At 42.1% G+C, this 20,626-nt stretch overlaps 1 protein-coding gene and 2 long non-coding RNA genes across 5 annotated transcripts; 1 reads left to right on the top strand and 2 right to left on the bottom strand.

Moving 5' to 3' along the window:
- Nucleotides 1-407: 407 nt before the first annotated feature.
- On the bottom strand, nucleotides 408-20,539 carry LOC113021772 (butyrophilin-like protein 1). Of its 3 annotated transcripts, XM_080301533.1 has the most exons (7): nucleotides 20,203-20,539; nucleotides 19,915-20,001; nucleotides 2,465-2,803; nucleotides 2,255-2,290; nucleotides 1,175-1,459; nucleotides 943-1,065; nucleotides 408-521 (listed from the first exon to the last, which is right to left on the bottom strand). In XM_080301533.1, the coding sequence occupies exons 2-7, from the start codon at nucleotides 19,949-19,951 to the stop codon at nucleotides 433-435; spliced, it is 909 nt and encodes a 302-aa protein (XP_080157659.1). In that variant the 5' UTR covers nucleotides 19,952-20,001; nucleotides 20,203-20,539; the 3' UTR covers nucleotides 408-432. The 3 variants fall into 3 exon arrangements, with proteins under 3 accessions (XP_080157659.1, XP_026022271.2, XP_026022272.2); XM_026166486.2 differs by lacking the exons at nucleotides 19,915-20,001; nucleotides 20,203-20,539 and adding an exon at nucleotides 4,003-4,810; XM_026166487.2 differs by lacking the exons at nucleotides 2,255-2,290; nucleotides 19,915-20,001; nucleotides 20,203-20,539 and adding an exon at nucleotides 4,003-4,810.
- On the bottom strand, nucleotides 6,418-19,568 carry LOC145428812 (uncharacterized). The gene is made up of 2 exons (XR_013909134.1): nucleotides 14,366-19,568; nucleotides 6,418-6,824 (listed from the first exon to the last, which is right to left on the bottom strand). It is a non-coding gene; the product is annotated as an uncharacterized LOC145428812 (long non-coding RNA).
- LOC113020977 (uncharacterized) lies at nucleotides 7,704-12,849 on the top strand. Its single transcript, XR_003272250.2, has 2 exons — nucleotides 7,704-8,434; nucleotides 8,877-12,849. It is a non-coding gene; the product is annotated as an uncharacterized LOC113020977 (long non-coding RNA).
- Nucleotides 20,540-20,626: the final 87 nt, after the last annotated feature.

Below are 20,626 nucleotides of genomic sequence, written 5' to 3'. Positions count from 1 at the left end.
TAAAAACAGATGTGAACACCTCCAATACAGACAGACGTTCCTCCAACAAGTCGACTCGACAGGAAGACAAAAGAAAAAGTCAATCTCATCAAGTTTAAATACAGTCAAAGGTTTGCAGGAAACTTTGGTTTGTTCTGACAACAACGTGAAGCTGAGTGATATTTGAAGAAGTCAAAGCAGCTTTTACCATCTGACATCTAAAAAGTAGAACCAGTTTGTGCAGGATCACCAGCACCTGCAGCAGGTTTTGGAATGAAACACTTACAGTTGACATAATCAATATGATCTCCTTGACTCATCACAGACTGCAGTGTGAAACATGGAGACACAACGAGACGGATTTAAAAAAATAATAATAAAAGGGATGAAAAAACAAAATATTAAAAAAGTAACGGTGACCCCCCCCCCCCCCCCCCCCACCACACAAACACACTACAGCTGTGACGTTAAACAGTCTGTGAGTGAAGCGTCACCGTTACAAGCTTCCTTAGAAGGATCGTCTCTCTGGTTTCTCTGAGAAGCTGCAAAAGCAGAAAACGTGAGAACATGAAGGATGAGATTATAACATCATGTCTCTGCTTTACTCACAGATGGAGAGAAGCAGCAGTTTGTGGTAACTGTGGTACAAAAACATGTAGTCAGAATAAAATTATGATTTTAGGTTTGGTGGCATTATGTGAAGATGAACAGCTCCATGTTGACATGAACGTGCCTGAAACTATCAGAATAATCATGCTGTGCACACTCTGACTTAGTGTGTACACCAGGATTATTAATTATTAATAATTATGAGTTTTTATTTTCCTGTTTAAAGCAAAAGATTCAAACATAAAATGTCAGGAATGTGAACTCGACACTGATCAAATCATCTGTTATATGGCTGTCTAACCTTACAGGTATATGAAATAAATCATAAATCATAAATCCATTATTCTGACTCACCTTTCTTGTGTTTTCTGATGCACTTTGCAGCTACAGATAGAGCCAGAGTTGCAGCGACTCCAGAAAACCACAAACCTATGAGCACACCGACTCCACAGCAGGACTTCACCTCAGACGTTTTCTCTGAAACACATGAAAGTTCATGCAGGACTGTAGCAGGACGCCACACACAGCACACTGGATACACACAAACATTAAACACAGTCTAAACAACGACACAATAAGATCTTACCACAGTAACGCACGTCGATCTGATCACGGGTCACATGGCCCATCTCCTCCTGCGTGGCTACGCAGTGGAAGAGGCTGCTGTTTGTCCTGGTCACCGTGGTGAGGAGGGTGATGTCATAGCGCTCTCCTGTGCGTGACACCTGTGGCTCCTCAGCAGGAAGGATGTTCCCATCGCTGTCCCTCCACTCTACTTTAGGCTTTGGAGAAGCACCTCTGACCTCACACTTCAGCAGCACCTCGTCCTCGCTGATGTTCAGGATCCCAACAAACGGCTTCGGAGCTGCACCTGTGAACACAGCATGAAGCTGCAGTTACAGCACAAATGTGCTGTCATGCTCTCATGTCCTTCTCTTTCCTGATGGAGATGTCGACACATCGTGTGTGAGAGCAGAGAAATAACAACCTTTACTACATGTTACAGCAGATTTTTGGATGACTTTCATTTATCAGCACAAACAGGAAACGTCCTGAGTCCAGCTTCACAGAAGTAAAAATGATGTCATCATTATTGAGCTTTCAGACAGGTTGATTTGTTAGACTGTGACCCAGAGTGTGACCTTACAGACTGATCAGAGAAATCTGAAGGCTTGACTGAGAACATCACTGATTTCTACATCTGCGCTCTGTGTGCTACGACTCTGTGCCCCAGAGGGAACGTACCATTACTCACACATTTGGACACCAGCACAGGTTTGATCCCAGCCCACACAGCAGCCTCTACAAACGGCACATGTAGAGCTCAGTGACATCAGAGTCAGGCTCAGCACCGACTCCTCTGATGTACAGGGTGGGCCATTTATATGGATACTCCGTAACAACATGGGAATGGTTGGTGATATTAAAGTCCTGTTTGTGGCACATTAGTATATGTGAGGGGCAAACTCCTCAAGATGGGCGGTGACCACGGTGGCCATTTGGAAGTCGGCCATCTTGGATACAACTTTTGTTTTTTCAATAGGAAGAGGGCCATGTGACACATCAGACTTATTGGTAATGTCACAAGAAAAACAATGGTGTGCTTGGTTTCAACGTAACTTTATAACAGGTTACAGATGCACACATCAGTGACATCATCACTCACCTGGGATTTCTCCTGATCGATCTTTCAAGGTGAGTTCTGAAAGGCAAAAATTAAACGTGTGTTTTTTCACACAGCATCATGAACTCATGATGGAGCTGATGTTTCTGCATCACCTTTGTGAGCATCTCTTGGTTCAGGTAACAAACTGATGAGGTGACAGCTTCCAGCAGAGTTATTAAAGGGTTTGTTTTCACGATGCTTTCTACTCACCAACAACAAGTTTAATGCAGAACCTTTGTTCTGGCTGCAGATGTGGAAAATCACAGGTGTAGTCTCCACTGTCAGCCACCGTGGTGTTTCTGATGATGATGGAGGCGTTACCAAACTGCAGCTCTTGTGGGAAATGTAAGACCCGTCCTCTGAAGTGCTCGTCTTGACCTCGACGTCCATTATTGTAATGAAGGCCTCCATCATACATGAACACCTCCTGTTTATTTGGTGCTTTTTTCCTCCAATCAAAGAGCTTCTGTTCAAGGTCCTGATTGGTGCTGAGGGAGCAGGGTAAGATGACATCACTTTCTTCTGAGACAACCACTGTGACTCCTGGACCTGAAGAATGAAGCATGTTTGATTCAGTATGTTGAAATATGCAGTTCATAGTTTGACTGTAGCTCAGACTCAGTGTGTTCAGATATTTTACTTCACTTGTCTGTAGCTCAGGTCACTGATAAGTCCAACATACAATCTACTGTGATAGGATCAGCTCTATCGTCTTGATGCCTGCTCAGTCATCCAGGTAAGCAGATGGCAAAAGGTGGATTCTGTTCATCTGTAAGCAGCGTTTTCAGTGGGAGAACTGAACTGAAACTGAAAGCGCGTGAACAGGTGATCAGAATCAACCTTTTGGGATAAACTTTTGCCATCTGGTTGCTTCTGATAGAATACAGGTTTAAGGCATGTCCTCATTGCTTTAATACTTCTAAATAGAAGCTGTGCTGTGGGCAGAACTTTGTGCCATTAGAAAGTGAATTTAAATAAGTTCAATTCAAATTACAAAGTTCTGCCCATCTATCATACTATGTTTCATGTAAATGTATAAAACAACTTACTGTGAAATAACATTTTTCCTCACATTAACATTTATGTGTACCATCATTAATCCTCATAATCTTATCAATAATACTGATGTCTGTCAAAACACATTCCTGGAGACGTTACAGTCATTACAGCTTCTCTGCACTGCTTTAACACACTGTTAGAAACAGAAACCCCACTTTGTCAGTCACAGCACTATTTTAGTGTTAATTATAATCAATACAAAAAAAAGATTTGAGGCGACACAGAGGGGTGTAGGGGGTGAGGAGGTAGAGAGTGCTTTGCTTTAAATTTTGGGGGGTTTCCATCAAAGAGGAGCTTCAATGATCAGAGAAGCTGCTGCTATTGTAAAAAAAGAGACCCAGCAGAGACTTTATTTCCTCAGGATACTGAAGAAGGTTCACCTGCTGCTGGAGCAGCTTCTGTCCAACAACTATCACTGAACTCCATCCTTATTCTATTGTATTCTACTGATCCGTGTTTATCAGTCTAAACTAAACGCTGCTGACTGTACCAGAAAGCAACAGAATATTTCAAATGAGCTCCAAAAACTGCAGACAGAAGTTTTCTTTAAGTACTTTTACTCCAAGTACTGTAAGACCACCCAGATGTACTTAAAGTGAGCGATAAAAGGATCCAATTCCTCATTCCTGCAGAAATTTAGAATATTTTCGCTCAGAGCTTTAAATATTTACTGTCATTAGTTTTCTTACACTTTTCATTTCCTATAACTGCAGATACAGTCAGGAGACAGATGCACAAAATCCTCACAGACTTCATTTCAGCAAACTGAAAAAAGCAACGGCAGACGGATCGGCCAAGAGCGGGGAGCTGCTCCGAGCGAAGACGAGAGGAGAGTTACAGAGCGCGAGCTGACCGGGCTTTATATACGGCGAAAAAAGCTCCCGACCGACAGAAATGTTCCCCGACCGACGACGGACCGCCTCTTTCCCCGGCCGACGACGGCCCACGGCCCGCCCCTTTCATGACCAACGATCTCCCCGACCGACCAGCTCCATGTAGTGTTCCCAACTTAGTGACTTTGTCGCTATATTTAGCCAGTTTTCAGACCCCTTAGCGACTTTTTTTCTAAAAAGCGACTAGCGACAAATCTGGCGACTTTTTCTGGTGTTATTGGAGACTTGTTTATGACGACTTTTTGACATGAAAGCGCGGATCGCTTTTACTCTCAACAAGCAGCGGTGCTGCCGTGGGCACCTCGCCCGTTCCAAAGCGCTCACGGGCGGAGGATAGTCCTCCCCCCGCTGCTATCAGGGCAGGAGATGTTCACGCCTGTGCGTCTGAACTGCAAATGAATCGCGCATGAGCGAAGCCGCTGCTCCGCACTGACTGTAACGCAGTCAGTTCTTCTTTTACTGTTATGCTGTTTTGTGGATCACGAGGTTTAAAACTACTTATAAACACACACACAAAGTAACTCCACCAGAGCGCCTATTTCAGGTCACTTTTGCCGGTCCAAGCCCGGGTAAAGGAGCAGGGTTGGAATTGTGACATTAAAAAAAAACAATAATTGCTCAAAGAAATTTAATTTGTAGTTCTAAATAAACTCTAAACGCATTTAGGACATTTTTTACTCACTTTATGTCTCTTCCACGATGTTATTTCTCTCTCCAACAACGTAGGTTGCAATTATATTAGCATGTGGGGCGATCGTGGCTCAAGAGTTGGGAGTTCGCCTTGTAATCGGAAGGTTGCCGGTTCGAGCCCCGGCTTGGACAGTCTCGGTCGTTGTGTCCTTGGGCAAGACACTTCACCCGTTGCCTACTGGTGGCGCCAGTGTCCGGCAGCCTCGCCTCTGTCAGTGCGCCCCAGGGTGGCTGTGGCTACAATGTAGCTTGCCATCACCTGTGTGTGAATGGGTGGATGACAGGTTGTGTAAAGCGCTTTGGGGTCCTTAGGGACTAGAAAAGCGCTATACAAATACAGGCCATTTACCATTTTACCATGACCAATTATGCAAATTAGGCGATGACGTCATTTAGCGACTTCTAGCGACTTTTAGGACAGCCAATAGCGATTTTCCTTACTGAGGAGTTGGCAACACTGGCTCCCCGCTGTAGACCGCAGTCGGTCGGTCTGCCGTTGCTTCTTTCAGTTTGTTGAAATGAAGTCTGTGAGGATGCAGCAGTCTGTCACTGAAGCAGCAACATTTACATGCATGGGGTGGGAGACTGTCCATCAGAGATGCTATTTTGGCCGGAGTACTTCTGTCTCCCACCACCTGCACTGGGTCCAGGGTGCGTCCCAGAACAGAGCTGGCCTTCCTGATGAGTTTATCCAACTTCTTCCTCTCAGCTGTCGATAAATTGTGAGACTGTGAGTGTGAGAGCCCCCGGCCTATTCAGCATGAGTAGAACGAGGGGGGGGGGGGGGGGGGGGGGGGTACGTATGAAGAGTAAATGTTATGGGCGTTATACAACAGAATCATATGTATAGATTATAGTTTGAACTAACAATAAACTAACTAACTAACAATAAATCATGATGTTGACATGATGAATGTATATGAATCAAGAGTAATAACATGAAAGAAAAATGACTCGTATGTGTATGAAACTTAGGAGTTTTAGGGGAAGTTAGGCGGCAGCAGAGTTGGGTGTGGTAAAAAGAGGAACTGTAGTGATTTGCGAATCGATGCTGAAATATCGAGTCCTCCGATACCAGTAATTTATGTTCTAGAATCGATTCTCATATTAAAATATCAATATTTTAGTAATATAGGGCAAATTAGTTTATCATTAACAGGAACACAGTGGAAAGAAACTATAACATTCGGATTGTCTACATTGGAAGGAACTACTTCCTCTTCTGCCTTTCATAGTCATGTGAGAAATACATCTGCATAAATGTGTGGCAGCCTCTGGCGTGCGCACTCACAACAATGGCTGAGCGTAAACGGAGTCATGTGTGGACGTATTTTACCTCCAAAAACAGCCAAGACACGGTTTGCATATGTGGCGAGACGAGGATGGGATATAAAGTAATTGCTCTTCACAGTTTTAAAGAATGACAACGCCACCCTGGGAATTTCACCCAGAGAATACTGTAAGTAACACTAAATCACCGAAAAGGCACTTAAGTTCGCTATACTCAGTCCAGAGACGAGGTTCAATGATCAACAAATTAACAATTTATTAATAATTATTTAAAACACCATATAAAAGCACAATCATAAATATTCAAGTACAAATATGCTTAAAAAGGTATTCAGAGCTGAGGCTTACCAGTGGAGGGGCAGGGATGCCACACACAAACTAAAGAAAGAAAACACACCAAGACACAAGTGCAACACACTATCACACACTCACACTAATAAACTAAACAAGGCAGGTGTGTACACTCAAGGGATCCCACCACCAAGGCACCCTAGTCTCCTCCACGTCGGCACTCCGCATCTGAATAAAAGAAACAAAGAAAATTTTAATATATTACAACAAACTAATGTGTAGCACCGGGGGATAACCCAACTGCAGGACCACACTGGTGATCTACAGCTAGAAAAAGGGCCTCCCACCTGTTATGATATTTTGATACCACGGTAAGCATTTACAGGATATTGTTTTATACAGGAAAACTGTTACTCAATAAGGCCGATCTACTAGTTGTTTTTCTCTTTCTCTGTGACCCAAGAATTAATGTGTAGGACTCACAAGCTGGTACCTGAAGGTCAAAAACACCACAGAGATGAGACCACTTCTTTGCTCCCATCCTCCCTTTTCTTTATCTCCTGGAAAAGGCTCGTTAAAGGCCAGGTGGTTTGTTTCAGAATTCACTGATGAAAGAACTCTGTATTCTATGTCTAGGAGTGTATTTTGCTGGGATGATCATAAATTATAGCTGAACTGATAAACTACACACAGGATACTTCTTGGCTCACAAGGCAGGAAGACATTTCCTTATTTGGTCTGTACCGGTTTGAACTGGGAAAGCTGACACACGAACCTTTTTTCATCTATATAAACTGCTGTGTATCAAATAAACCTTTGAGTCGATTTGGGAAGGCAACCTAAAGCAGTCTCTGTTTTCTTGTTCTCCCAAGCTGCTCCCGAGCTCGTACTAACACGCTGAATGGCATACCTGAGTGTTACTTTAAATAATTAGGAATCTTAGAAGGAAAGGACAGAACTCTGCTTATCGCTCACGCCACGGAGGAAACCCGGGAAGGCAATTTCCTTCAATCTTGGTGTCAGAAGTGGGATTACTGACAGAAGGTAAATATGCGTCTTTCATATTTATATAAAGACCTATTATACCTCTCTCAGTGATCGATCCATAAAAAAACGGGATATGCTGACGAAGTTTCACTTAGTGATCCAGAGAGATACACTGACTGACTTCCTCAGTCCCCGAATAAAGTAAATTAACCCTTGTGTGGTGTTGGTGGACACAGGAAGTTGCCTGTTGTCTTGAATATTTTAAGTTGCTCACTCAGAAAGAGTGACACAGGAAGTTGCCTGTTGTCTTAAATACTTCTCGTTAAGTGAGAAGTTGCTCACCAAAGAGTGACACAGGAAGTTGCCTGTTGTCTTAAATACTTCTCGTTAAGTGAGAAGTTGCTCACCAAAGAGTGACACAGGGAGAAGTTGAACGGGTCTCACAGACCCGATTACCATACAAGGGTTAAAAGCAGTAAATTAAAAGCAGAAAGACACAGGAAGTTGCCTGTTGTTTTACGAGAAGTTGCTCGTTAAGCGAGAAGTTGCTCGCTAAGTGAGAGTTGCTCACACAAACAAAAAATTGCTAGCAATAAATTTAAAGTGACCTCAGCTGTGCCGCAGCGAAAATACTAACCTAAATCCTCCTAGCGTGTAAACCCCTCTGGAAATCACTGAACATGGGTCAGAATTATTCAAAGACCACAGACAGGTCCGATAAAAAATCTAAAGTACCTGTAAAACCAAAAATTAATAAAATACAAAATAAAGTCTCAAATAACGGCTCAGTACAACTCCCATTTCCGGTTACGTGTAACCCACGTCCGCGAATCGGTGAAGACGTCCATGATCACGTATCCAGAACATGCGGGAGTGCTTATGTGACTGACTTTGTTTACAACTTAAGAAGTTCAATGCATTCTAATTTCTTTTCGGAGCCTTATCCCGAACGATTATCGCCAGAAAACAGGTCAGTAGAAATGTTGAATATCATTTGTGATAAGAAAAGTAGTCTGCTTAAAAAGTCCTGTAGAAAATATATGATAGAATGCCACGACGTGATGCATCAAATGTTACCGCTATGGACAAAAGGAGGGTAAATAATGACAAAGTCGCCGATTTCTTTAAGAATCTAAAGAAATTCCTGCTAACAATGTCCAGAGACAAAAGTGACTTAAATGCAGTAACTATGTGTAAACAGAAGCCTGATGAATCTATCCTAGTATTCATAAAACGCTTTATGCACTGTTGGACAAGCTAGAGGTGCAAATTCAGCTCAGTTTTCCAGCAGCCGCAGACACCCAAAGCAAAAATGAATTTGTGTATTTAATTTAACATAAAGGGTGAAATGTTTGCTGACACTGATAACAGCTTATGTTTTCTCTGCCCTATGTACCGACATGATGGAGAAGGAACATCCTCTGTGTCAGCTGGACCCTCAGCAGAGAATGAACTCAACATCCTTTTTGTCCGGTACTCTATGTCACACACTGTGCCAAAAAAAAACGTGTACAGACGCCACTAACAGGTAATCCCATGACTGGGAGCCACACTTTTGTTTCTCTCACACTGTTCAACAACATGATAACTGCTCACACAAGTGAAGGTCAAACAGTGATTTTGTCACATAACTCAGACATAGGTTATGATATAACTACACCATGTCGTCACATAGATCTAACCTATCCTATCCACTGTACTATTTCTGCACTTATGTTGCCAGCTGAATACCAGAATATGACATTGTGGTCAAAAAGTGAGAATGATATAGGATTTATTGACTGTACACTTTATCACGTACACCTATTAAAACACAACAAGCCAGTATATGTCAAGCAACATCCCATTTCTGCCGAAAAAGCCGCAGCCCTAGATGTCATGATAGGAGATTTATTGACTACAGGAGTAATAAAGCCCACACTCCTGTCAATCCTGTGCCAAAGCCTAACAAACCTGGCGTATGGCGTTTCATACAAGACTTAAGGCAAATTAATGCAGTCAACATTCCTCTGCCACCTCTCGTTTCAGATGTTCACAGCATATTGACATGCATTGCATCACACATAGAAATAAGCAGTACACTTGGACTCGTTTGCCCAAAGGCATGATAGACAGCTCTGCTGCTTTCTCAATGGTGCTTCACTCCTCCAGGGCTGCACCCTGATCCACATGTGGATGACCTCCTCCTCTGTGCTGAAAGTGAAAAACTATGTCAAACTGCTACACACATGCTTCTCCAGCACCTCAAAAAGACTGGCCACAAAGCATCTGCAAAGAAAATGCAGTACTGTCAGACTTCTGTTCAATATTTGGGATTCACACTGTCTCACGGAAAACGTTCCATGACTGCAGACAGGGTCAAAGCTGTGACCTCCGTCCCTCGTCCCACTACACAGAAGGAAATGTCGTCCTTCTTAGGCATGGTGAACTATTGCAGACAGTGGATACCAGACTGTTCTTTTCATGACCACATTCTGCGTGAATGCTGCAAAAAAGACAAGCCTCCTCGAATACTGTGATCCACAGAAATGACTGCCTCTTTCAATGCATTAAAGGGAGTGCTGACCTCCGCCACTCAAAGGTGCTGCCTGAATTGTTCAGGAATGCCGGCCTGCCTGAGGGCAGTAGCAGCTTGCTCTATCATGATAAGGGACTGCGAGAAGCTCACACTCTCACATGACACTATTCTATACACCAATCACCAGGTCACGACCATTCTAGCAAACATAACTACACAACATATGCAAATCTCACTATAAAAGCGAGCAGCACACCTGATTCGCCAGCACATTTATTGATCCTATGCTGTGTTCTTCTGACCGACAGGATGGCTCAGACAGGCTTGATGATCATGACTGCATGACACGTATACAGGAACCCACAGCACCACGTCCAGATTTAGAGCAAACACCTATCCCAGACTCAGCCACGGTTTATGTGGACGGGTCCTGTTCAAGGCCGAGTGACAACTCATTTCTTTGTGGCTATTCAGTGGTAACAGTGCCTGACATCATACTAGAGGCTCACTCATTACCATTTCACTCAGCACAAAAAGCAGAGCTCATGGCTTTAATACGCGCCTGTGAGCTACATTTGGATAAGCATGTGACAATTTGCGCAGACAGCCGCTATGCATTTGGCGTTGTGCATGACTTTGGCACATTGTGGAGACAGAGATGATTTAGATCTGCTGATGGAAAATAAATTGCTAAATTCTGATTTTGTTCAAAGACTTTTTCAGGCTATACAGCTGCCATCGGCCATTGCAGTTGTAAAAACGAAGGGACACAGTACAGCTGACACAGACGAAGCAACAGGTAATGCCTTAGCAGACGTGACAGCCAAGGCTGCAGCTGCATCACAGCTCCCACCTCCGCAGGAAGTATTATCTGTGCCCCTACAGCTGCCACTTGTTACACTCCCAGACTATTTAGAAACAAATGTTGATTTAAAATTCATACAAGAGCAAGCCTCTGCATGTGATTACACCTATTGGGAGAATAATGACTGTACCTTAGATGACAGAGATGGCTTATACAAAATCTTAAGGGTTTGATTGCCCTCCCATATTCCCTGCTGCCAGTCCTTGTCCGACATTTTCACGGTGTGAGTCATGTCGGACAAAGAGGGGTAATAGGGGCAATAAAATCAAGATTTGTAATTGAGAAAACATCACATGCAGTAAAAAGCATATTAGCAACCTGTCTAACATGTGCGCGAACTAATGTAGGTAGCTCAAAAGCAAAACATCAGCATTTACCACAACCAGATTTTCCATTTCATACATTACAAATTGATTTCACACATATGCCAGCACAAGGAAGCATCAAGTACTTACTGGTAATAGTGGATCAATTTAGTAAATGAGTAGAAGCTTATCCAACCTCAAAAGAAACTGCAGAAGTAGTCTGTCAAAAGTTGAGCAATGAAATAATACCCAGATTCGGAATACCTCACCAAATTAACAGTGATAGAGGACCTTCATTCACATTAGAAGTAATTCAAAAGTGTGCTAAAACTTTAATGACCTGGGTCAAATTACTTACTCAAGTCCTGTGTGAGATTAGAATGACTCAATCTGCAGTAACCAAATTATTTCCATTTGAAATAAGACTATTTCCAAGACCATGGTCAGCTTCCAGAGGGGCACCGCTAGTAGAAGGTGATGTATATTGCATTGTCCACTGATGTTCACAACCTGGTAGAAAAACTGAATAATAACTATCAGAAAGTTTGTCTCTCTCAGCCTTTCCCCTCCACAGTTCCACCAGTGGAGACAAGGAGATGCATGTTGGAGAAATTGCTAAAACCAAGGACACTCTGGGAGGCCGCGCGTGTTCCAGCCCCAGACTGTACTGGCAGTGACGAAGAACCAGCATCCTCACAGACGGACAACCTCAGTGGATTCATGCCAGCAGGGTTAAGACCAGCCCAATCGGACCATCTCAGGCGTCGGATCAAGCAGACGACATCTCCGGCGAGCCAGCGCCCGGAACTAGAGCAAATAAACACACACGGGTAGATGACATCTCCGGCGAGCCAGCGCCAGGATCCAATGTACATACACACACAATCACTGATTAACACACAACGCCTGAAAGAACAACAACAAGGTACTCAAACATCCAGCAGGAACAGAAAGCCAAAAGTACCACATGATGTCTAACCTGATAAAGCTAGACTCATTCCATCCTGATAATGGAGAAAATGAAATGCCCATTGTCATCATACGACGCTTATTCAATGTCTCTCGAACCTGGGACCAGGCCAGGAGACGACTGAAGAACTGTTTTTCTTATATATTGTCTTATATATTTAGGTTATTTATCATATCTATCGCATTAACCTTAGGATTTCTCTTTGCTATTTTGTATTGTAAACTGCAACCATGTTCACATTTCTGCAGGTCATATTTTGCTGACTATACCTCATGCTCCATTTTGCAAGACACCTACTTAATGCACTCCTCACGCTCCCTAAAATCAGTAAATAGCAACATAGACGCCACTAATAAACCATCTTATGCGCCCTCTAGAACAGGAGCTAACGCCTGGTATGAAAATGCCAGAACAGCCACTCGTGATTTAGGAAACAGTAACTGTTATGTCTGTTCAAAGGCTAATCCAGAACAGGTAATAGTAGGATACCCCATATCCGGTTTCCCCCTCACTGAGGGACTAGAGAAAATCGGCGGAGATAATGCTCTCTTTAAAGACACTTTACAGTTGACTCTGAGCCCTCTCGACTGCCTACTTAGACACACACACACACCAACTAACCCTGAGACTCCATTAGGCGAATTATTGAAGTTATCTAATGACACCGCAGGGACCTGCGCCCCAATGAAACGCCCTAAGAATAGGTTAAAACCCTCACTGCCCTTAGGACAGATCCCTCTCCATTTTAATACTAGTATGATATGTCTGCGCAGACTAAAGTTAACTGGCCCAGACACATACAAAGGATAACTACACATTCTTCTCTGACTCCCCAGGTGCACGCTGTAATGAGACATGGCTAGCTGTCTCTATGGCTGAAGTTGTATCATATCTGGAGGAACACACACACAGTTCAAGTTCGAGCAGAGAATCGATCATTGTTCCCCCAGAGGGTGTCTTAAATGATACTGACTGGGGGGAGTTAGTTAAATCACACATGGTCACGCGCCTAACTAGACCAATCCCACATGCTTATTGGTTGTGCAATAATACTCTTAGATTAGCTTTACCTGTTAATTGGACCGGTACCTGTGGTCTAGTAACCGTTGATGTATGCTGTACTTTCATTCCCAATAATACCGCTCCTAACGGTTCATTCACACAAGCTATGAATAAACTTGAAGCATTGCAGATAGAACTAATTGCCAATACAGGTCACGGTCAGTGGCTACATAAGTGGCTACAGGACACGTTTGGAAGATGGAAGGAACTAATTGTAGCCTTTGTAACCGTTGCAGCATGTTTTTGATGATTATTGTCTGTTGTGTGGTATCCTGTGTACGTTCAATGATAACCCGTATAGCTACTAGTACAGCTACTTCAATGTATTTGCAATTGGCACAAATTGACCCAGATTATGTGTCAGATGTCATCAATGATGTTCCTGATGTGTATATTGAACATTAGGTTGTGAACTATTACATTTTATGATTTGCTTTTTATATTATGTTATTACATTTGTGATTTTTCCTTTCTATTTGAGTTATTATTTTTAAAAAATAATAAAAGAGGGGAACTGTTATGATATTTTGATACCACGGTAAGCATTTACAGGATATTGTTTTATACAGGAAAACTGTTACTCAATAAGGCCGATCTACTAGTTGTTTTTCTCTTTCTCTGTGACCCAAGAATTAATGTGTAGGACTCACAAGCTGGTACCTGAAGGTCAAAAACACCACAGAGATGAGACCACTTCTTTACTCCCATCCTCCCTTTTCTTTATCTCCTGGAAAAGGCTCGTTAAAGGCTAGGTGGTTTGTTTCAGAATTCACTGATGAAAGAACTCTGTATTCTATGTCTAGGAGTGTATTTTGCTGGGATGATCATAAATTATAGCTGAACTGATAAACTACACACAGGATACTTCTTGGCTCACAAGGCAGGAAGACATTTCCTTATTTGGTCTGTACCGGTTTGAACTGGGAAAGCTGACACACGAACCTTTTTTCATCTATATAAACTGCTGTGTATCAAATAAACCTTTGAGTCGATTTGGGAAGGCAACCTAAAGCAGTCTCTGTTTTCTTGTTCTCCCAAGCTGCTCCCGAGCTCGTACTAACACGCTGAATGGCATACCTGAGTGTTACTTTAAATAATTAGGAATCTTAGAAGGAAAGGACAGAACTCTGCTTATCGCTCACGCCACGGAGGAAACCCGGGAAGGCAATTTCCTTCACCACCAGTGGTGTAACAAAAATCCAAACTACAAATCAAAAAGCAATAAAACAACATACAATCTGGATAAAACTCTAAAATCTGGAGCAAACGGAATCGCCGTACTGCTCCAACTTGCCGTCACACGACAACAAGTTAACAGTCAATCAATATGCACGCCAGCTGACTCCGATAACTGGCATGCATATGGCCGTTGTCCACGCCGACGTCCACTGTAAAAGCTGACAGCAGCGGGGAAAGAAATCTCACAACGGGAACAGACGGTAAAAGCACAGCAAGGCAAAACAGCAGCACTTCAGTTCACGTAGCTTGGCGCAAAACTAAGGCCCACACTTCCAAGTAAGCCGTGTCATAGAACGTAAGCAGAATAGCTCAGGAGGCTTCTATAGCTACGACCAGCCGCGATGGAGACTTCAGAGGAGTAACCCACAAACGATCTCTACCACACCGAGGAAGTCAGGTGACCAAAAAGGAGATCACAGGCAAGCGATGCAGAGACACTCAAATGGCCACTATTTATACCAGCGCCCCCTAATGGGCCAGGCTGAAAGTGGGTTGGACCGAGGGATAACATTCATCCTGCCACACATACATGTGGCAAGATAGTGAGGTGTTGTGGCAACACCACTAACATCGTAAAACACCTCAGAGTAAATCATATCACAGAATATGATGAGCTTATGTTGAGGCGAACTGAAGAGGACGAGCGGGACAGGTGCTGCTAGGGCGAGACAGACGTCTCTTGCGGACTTCTTTAGTGCTGCAGGCAGGCAACGTGTTCAAATAAAGCACAACTTCAGGTTTAGTCTGATGTCCTGTTATAATTATGAAGCTATATTATTATATCATTATTACAATTACATATTACAATTATATATTGTATTATGAAATACAATGAAACATTACATTACAGAGTATTGATATCGGATCAGTATCGTCAATACCACCCTGAATTTACTTGGTATCAGATCGGAAAGGAAATCAGTGGTATCGCATATCACTAGTATTGATTGATAACATCTGAAGCAGATGAATAAAGTCACCCAGTCGCTAGCTGTACCATTACCCAGCATACACCACTCCCTCCATAAATGCAATAAACGATACAAAAGTAATAGCCTGTATTTAATTTATCTGCTGTTTCTCAGGTAGTTGTTTACATATAATTTATTGTGTTCAGTATACATCACTACAAAGTGATTTTGGAAATATATACTGACAACAGGCTCTTCCGCAGCAATCTCTTGTCGTCAATAAGCAACGTTTAGTACGGTGGCTGGGAAGTGCAAATCGCAACAAATTAAAAAACCACAACAAATTAAAAACCTGCAACAAATTTAAAAAACCCGCAACAAATTACAAAAACCCACAACAAATTACAAAACCCCACAACAAATTACAAAACCCCACAACAAATTACAAAAACCCACAACAAATTAAAAATCCTTGACAGAAAGGGATTGTCTGAAATACAGGAAGTGACGCAACGATTAGCCTAATAGGGCTTTTGGAGCGTGATATCACGAGAGGGAGCGTGGCCATGATTTTTGGTTGAGGCGCCATGTTTCTGGGCCGAACAAAGCGCTAGCGAAAGAGGAGCGAAAGTACACGGATAACACCAGCTATGGTTCGTACTTGCTGTGCGGTCGGTTGTAAAGTTAGATCGCACGACCGGCAAGCGAATAAGGTTGAAAATGGTTTATCTTTTCATTCTTTCCCCACCTGGAAGCAACATGAGGCAGCTCATGTATCAGATGTTACCGAAAGAAGGCGTCTAGTCTGGATAGCAGCTGTGAGACCAGCTGATATCCAGTTCTCTTCCATCTCCAAATATCTGTTGGTGTGCTCCAGACATTTTCATTCCGGTAAGTTATAGATATGTTCATATCACTCTTTATCCGGTCTTTAAGTCTGACGTCACTAGCCGTGTCTGGGCTCAAACGCTGCTGCAGGTCCATAAATCACTGAGAGTTGAAAAACTATCTAAAGTCTTTCATCTGTAATAAAATGATTAGCGTTCTGCTCTACCATGTGTAACAATTGAGTTTATCATCCAGGCATCCATGAAAACGAAACGGAATATATGACATTTAACAGAGTTAGAAATTAGCAGGAAGTTAGCTCGCTAGCTTCCATCTAAATAAGGGATTTTGGAAACAAATTCAAACGTACAGCTCTGCTATCACTTCCAACATAAATGAAGACAGAAAACTAAACAGCAGTGACGTTTGTAGGGTACTGTGAGTAAAATGCGTTTGATTTTCTCTTGAACATTCAAATTAGTGGAATCATAAATTCATTCATGAGGGGCAAATTACAGTGAGAACATGTGGAGGCTCTGGCTAAGTTCACACTGCACGCGAAAGCGCATCAAATCCGACTTTTTTTTACCCTATGCGACCCATATCCAATCATGGTATGACAGTGTAAAAACAGCACAAATCCGATATTTTCAAATCCGATCTGGGTCACTTTCATATGTGGTCCTTAATCCGATACATATCTGATGTTTTAGAAAGCAACTGCTGTTTGAATGGTCATGTTGCAATAAATCCGTCTTTTATGTCGCTGACACAAAACATATGCCAATTATCAGCGCTGGAGAAGCACCCGAGAAGACATTGAGAACACATGAGCGCTTCATGTCCATCCCGTGTAGATGTTAGTGAAACTGTTGGGAAGATAATGTGAACATTTATTTATACTGTATAATCTGAAGATTCTGACAGAAATCTGCAACTATCCTTTGAAGCACCGCTCCTCTCTAAAACAGCAATAAGGATAATTATTAGGCCATATATAAATAACAAAATAACTTAAAGCAAAATTGGAGAACGCAAAGTCTGAAACAAGTCTTTATATTAAGGGCCATCCATCAAACAATACTGTTTGGTCTGGGTCTGAACAGAGCGTGTTGTGTGTGACGTCTGCTTTTGTGCATGCGGGCCACTTTGAGAGTTCACAAAGGAGCGCTGTCAGTACATGTCACATTTTCTTTGTAGTGTGAACAAGCAGACACAAAAAATCAGATTTAAATATAAAAATCAGAATTGAGCATTAAGACCTGCAGTGTGAACGTAGCCATAGTGAGTTCAGTGCACTGATGTGACATTGTCCTGAAGGATTTAGTTATTCTCAATGGTTAAAGAAATTGCAATTATTTATTCATATTTATTATAAATAATCCTAATTATATATCTTGCTTCCATGTTTGTGTCCTGTGTCACAAAAATTAATTTTTTACTACATTGGGGTGGCTGTAGCTCAGGTGGCAGAGCAGGTCAGCCACTAATCAGAAGGTCGGTGGTTCGATCCCAGGCTGCATCCTGGCTGCATGCCAAATATCCTTGGGCAAGATACTAACGCCATGTTTGCCTACTGGTGGTGGTCAGAGGGCCCGGTGGCGCCAGTGTCCGGCAGCCTCGCCTCTGTCAGTGCGCCCCAGGGCAGCTGTGGCTACAATGTAGCTTGCTATCGCCAGTGTGTGAGTGTGTGTGAATGACTGAATGTAGTGTAAAGCGCTTTGGGGTCCTATGGACTAGAAAAGCGCTATACAAATGCAGGCCATTTATAATACATTGATTAATGACCTGCAGAATCTCCTTATCATATTATGTGTCCATAATTGTCACCTAAAGTCAAACTTTATGCTTTCTCCATCTTGAAAGTGATGACATCCTTGCTTTAGATACTTTAGGTTCATTTTCTGAAGGCAGGTTTCTGAGAGAGAACAGGCAGATTTGGAATATAACATGCAGCGTTCTATAGATGGATACATAAAAAAATGAAAAATTACATGTATGTGCTAAGTTTCTAAATACTTTGTTACATTTATGATAAAATGGATTTGAAAGTAGATAAAACACATTTATGTCGGCCTTGGCTCACTAGAGTCCTTGTCTTTAAATTAACTTTGTATGTTTCAGGTCCTGCACTCTCAAAGACTGAATGAACCAGCATTGCAGCCATGGGTCACTGTGAGCATCACAAGGAAGGTTGAAGCCGCCCACTGCACCTGTAAGGCCGGAGTTGTGGAGACCTGCAGCCATGTCACTGCTCTTCTGTTTAAAGTAGAAGCAGCAGTGTGTATCTGTGGCACAAGGACTGTTACAGATAAACCTGCATACTGGGTTTTGCTGGGTAATATGACCAAGATACAGCCAGAGGTTGGCCATAAGATAGACTTCTCCTCTTCAGCTGCCCAAAAACGGCTCTGGAGCCAGACATTTGAAACACCCGGGGCTCATGCATGCATGTGGGATTTTTTTTTTTTTTTTGGGGGGGGGGGGGGGGGGGGGTAGAAATGACTGAAAGATTAATAGGCTCTGTTTTGAGTTTTGTTCAAAAAAGAATGACTTCATATAGGGAAAGATATATATCACATGTGCAGGACACCTTAATCTAGTTTTTTAATTAAGCAGCAAGGCAGAACAAAGTCAGGGCTGTATCAAGACATGAGGACTAAACCCCAATTCAACCAGACCCAGAATTGATCCAGAATTAAAACAGGACTGCAACAGTTCAAAATCAGGACTACTGAGGACTTAACCAAGACAGAACCAGAATCAGAACTAGATGATAGCAGCACTAAAAATCATCATAGACCTGCACTACACTTGTTTAATTCTACCAAAGTCCACTATTTAGATTGAGAAAAGTTTATATAATTATTCAGCCTTGTTGTGCAAACAAGCCTGCAAAACTTAATATAGAATTTGAAAAATAGCAAACCTAAAAAGAAACACTAGGTACGAGATACATGAGGACCTGTGATACGGTGATACTTTGGTAAACAACCATTTGACTAACATGTGTGTCTCACCTGCTCTTGTTCATCTCTGTTCCTCTCTCTCCCTCTTTGTGCTGACAATCATCAAATATACAGTTGAAACCAGATATTTACTCTTCAGATAAAAACACTTTTTTAATTGTAACATCAAATCAGACTAAATGTTTATTTTTTTAGATTGATAAATATAAAAAAAATATTTGTTAACTTTAAGAGTAAAGAGAGAAACTATCTGTATTTCTTAATTGCAAATGGCACCAAATTGTATTCAAACTTGAGCCACACTTATGAAGCTCCACAGTTCTGTTCCTGGTGTTTTGGTTGACATCTCTTGATGTTCCCATGTCACAGAAACAGGCTCTGTGTTTTGCCTTATATGCATCCACAGCTGTGCCACCAGTTTACTCACATGGACTCTACTAACCAATCAGAAGCTTCTTCAGCTCAGAATGGAATCGTCTGCAGTTTTCTTATTAATTAACAATAAACTTAGTGTACATGTACTCCTACATTTGATCAAAGTGATAAAAAATAGACAGCTCTGTCTCTTTATTCTGACATTTAACTAATTCAAAATATATTTCAATATTTATCTAAAACAAAAGTTTACTCTAAATTGATGTTGTACAGTAAAAATGTTTTCTCCCTAAAGTGTAAATATCTGGTTACAAATGTGAATATCCTGCTGTGTACTGAAATTCTTCTTGTTTTGCATAGAAATATACTGAACAACATACAAAGCATAATATATAAAATAACATTTACCTGAGTTTTTTCTTTGAAAGAAGCCTCGAATGTCCATTCTTATATTTCAGTACATAACTGAAACAGATTTAGTCGGGAGGGTAAGAACTGAAAATATGAAATAAACACACGTAAGCTAAGAATCTCTTAAAAAAATAGCATTTGTTCGGCTTTTCATTTCGCCATTTGTTGATTCACTTGAAGAGCAAGTAACGTAATATTGGTCAAGTGATCAGTTTGATATCAATCTTTCGTGATGCACCGTCATATTTACATTATTTGTACGGTACGAATGATTTGCTTTGGTACCTGCTCAAACTTAAGCTCTCCTTAGTATGGCTGGCTCCGTCTCTACAACAGCGCACACAGGCAGCAGCTGCCCCGCCCTCTCGCTCAGTCGCTTAGTGCCTGAGCTCGGATCATACCAATATCAGGGGGGATTCACGCACAGTCGTAAATTCCCACAGTGTGCACTATGTGCTTCGAATATTGTGTGTACTTTCTGTTCTATACAGTTGTCAGCCAGACATCTAACTATGAAAAAATTTCACTCCAAAAGACACTGGGCTTCTGACAAAACAACCCGGGCTTAAGCCCAGTAAGCCACCCCCACGCTCCGCCCCTGCTCTGGATCAAAACATAAACAGACCATCCATATTGAAAGATAAAAGGAGCCGTCCCCAAAAACGAAGAATACCACCTGCTAATGTGGAGGAGTTGTCACTGCTATTGG

Source organism: Astatotilapia calliptera, chromosome 5 (genome assembly GCF_964374335.1).
Source record: "Astatotilapia calliptera chromosome 5, fAstCal68.1, whole genome shotgun sequence".
NCBI lineage: Eukaryota > Metazoa > Chordata > Actinopteri > Cichliformes > Cichlidae > Astatotilapia > Astatotilapia calliptera.
This window is presented reverse-complemented; position numbering and strand designations above follow the sequence as displayed.

Coding starts and splice junctions, on each gene's coding strand:
- LOC113021772 (XM_026166486.2), bottom strand. CDS start 4,069: ATGAAGTCTGTGAGGATTTTGTGCATCTGTCTCCTGACTGTATCTGCA. Junction 2,804..4,002: donor AGTTATAGGAAATGAAAAGT/GTAAGAAAACTA, acceptor TTCATTCTTCAG/GTCCAGGAGTCACAGTGGTT. Junction 2,291..2,464: donor CTGCATTAAACTTGTTGTTG/GTGAGTAGAAAG, acceptor TTTGCCTTTCAG/AACTCACCTTGAAAGATCGA.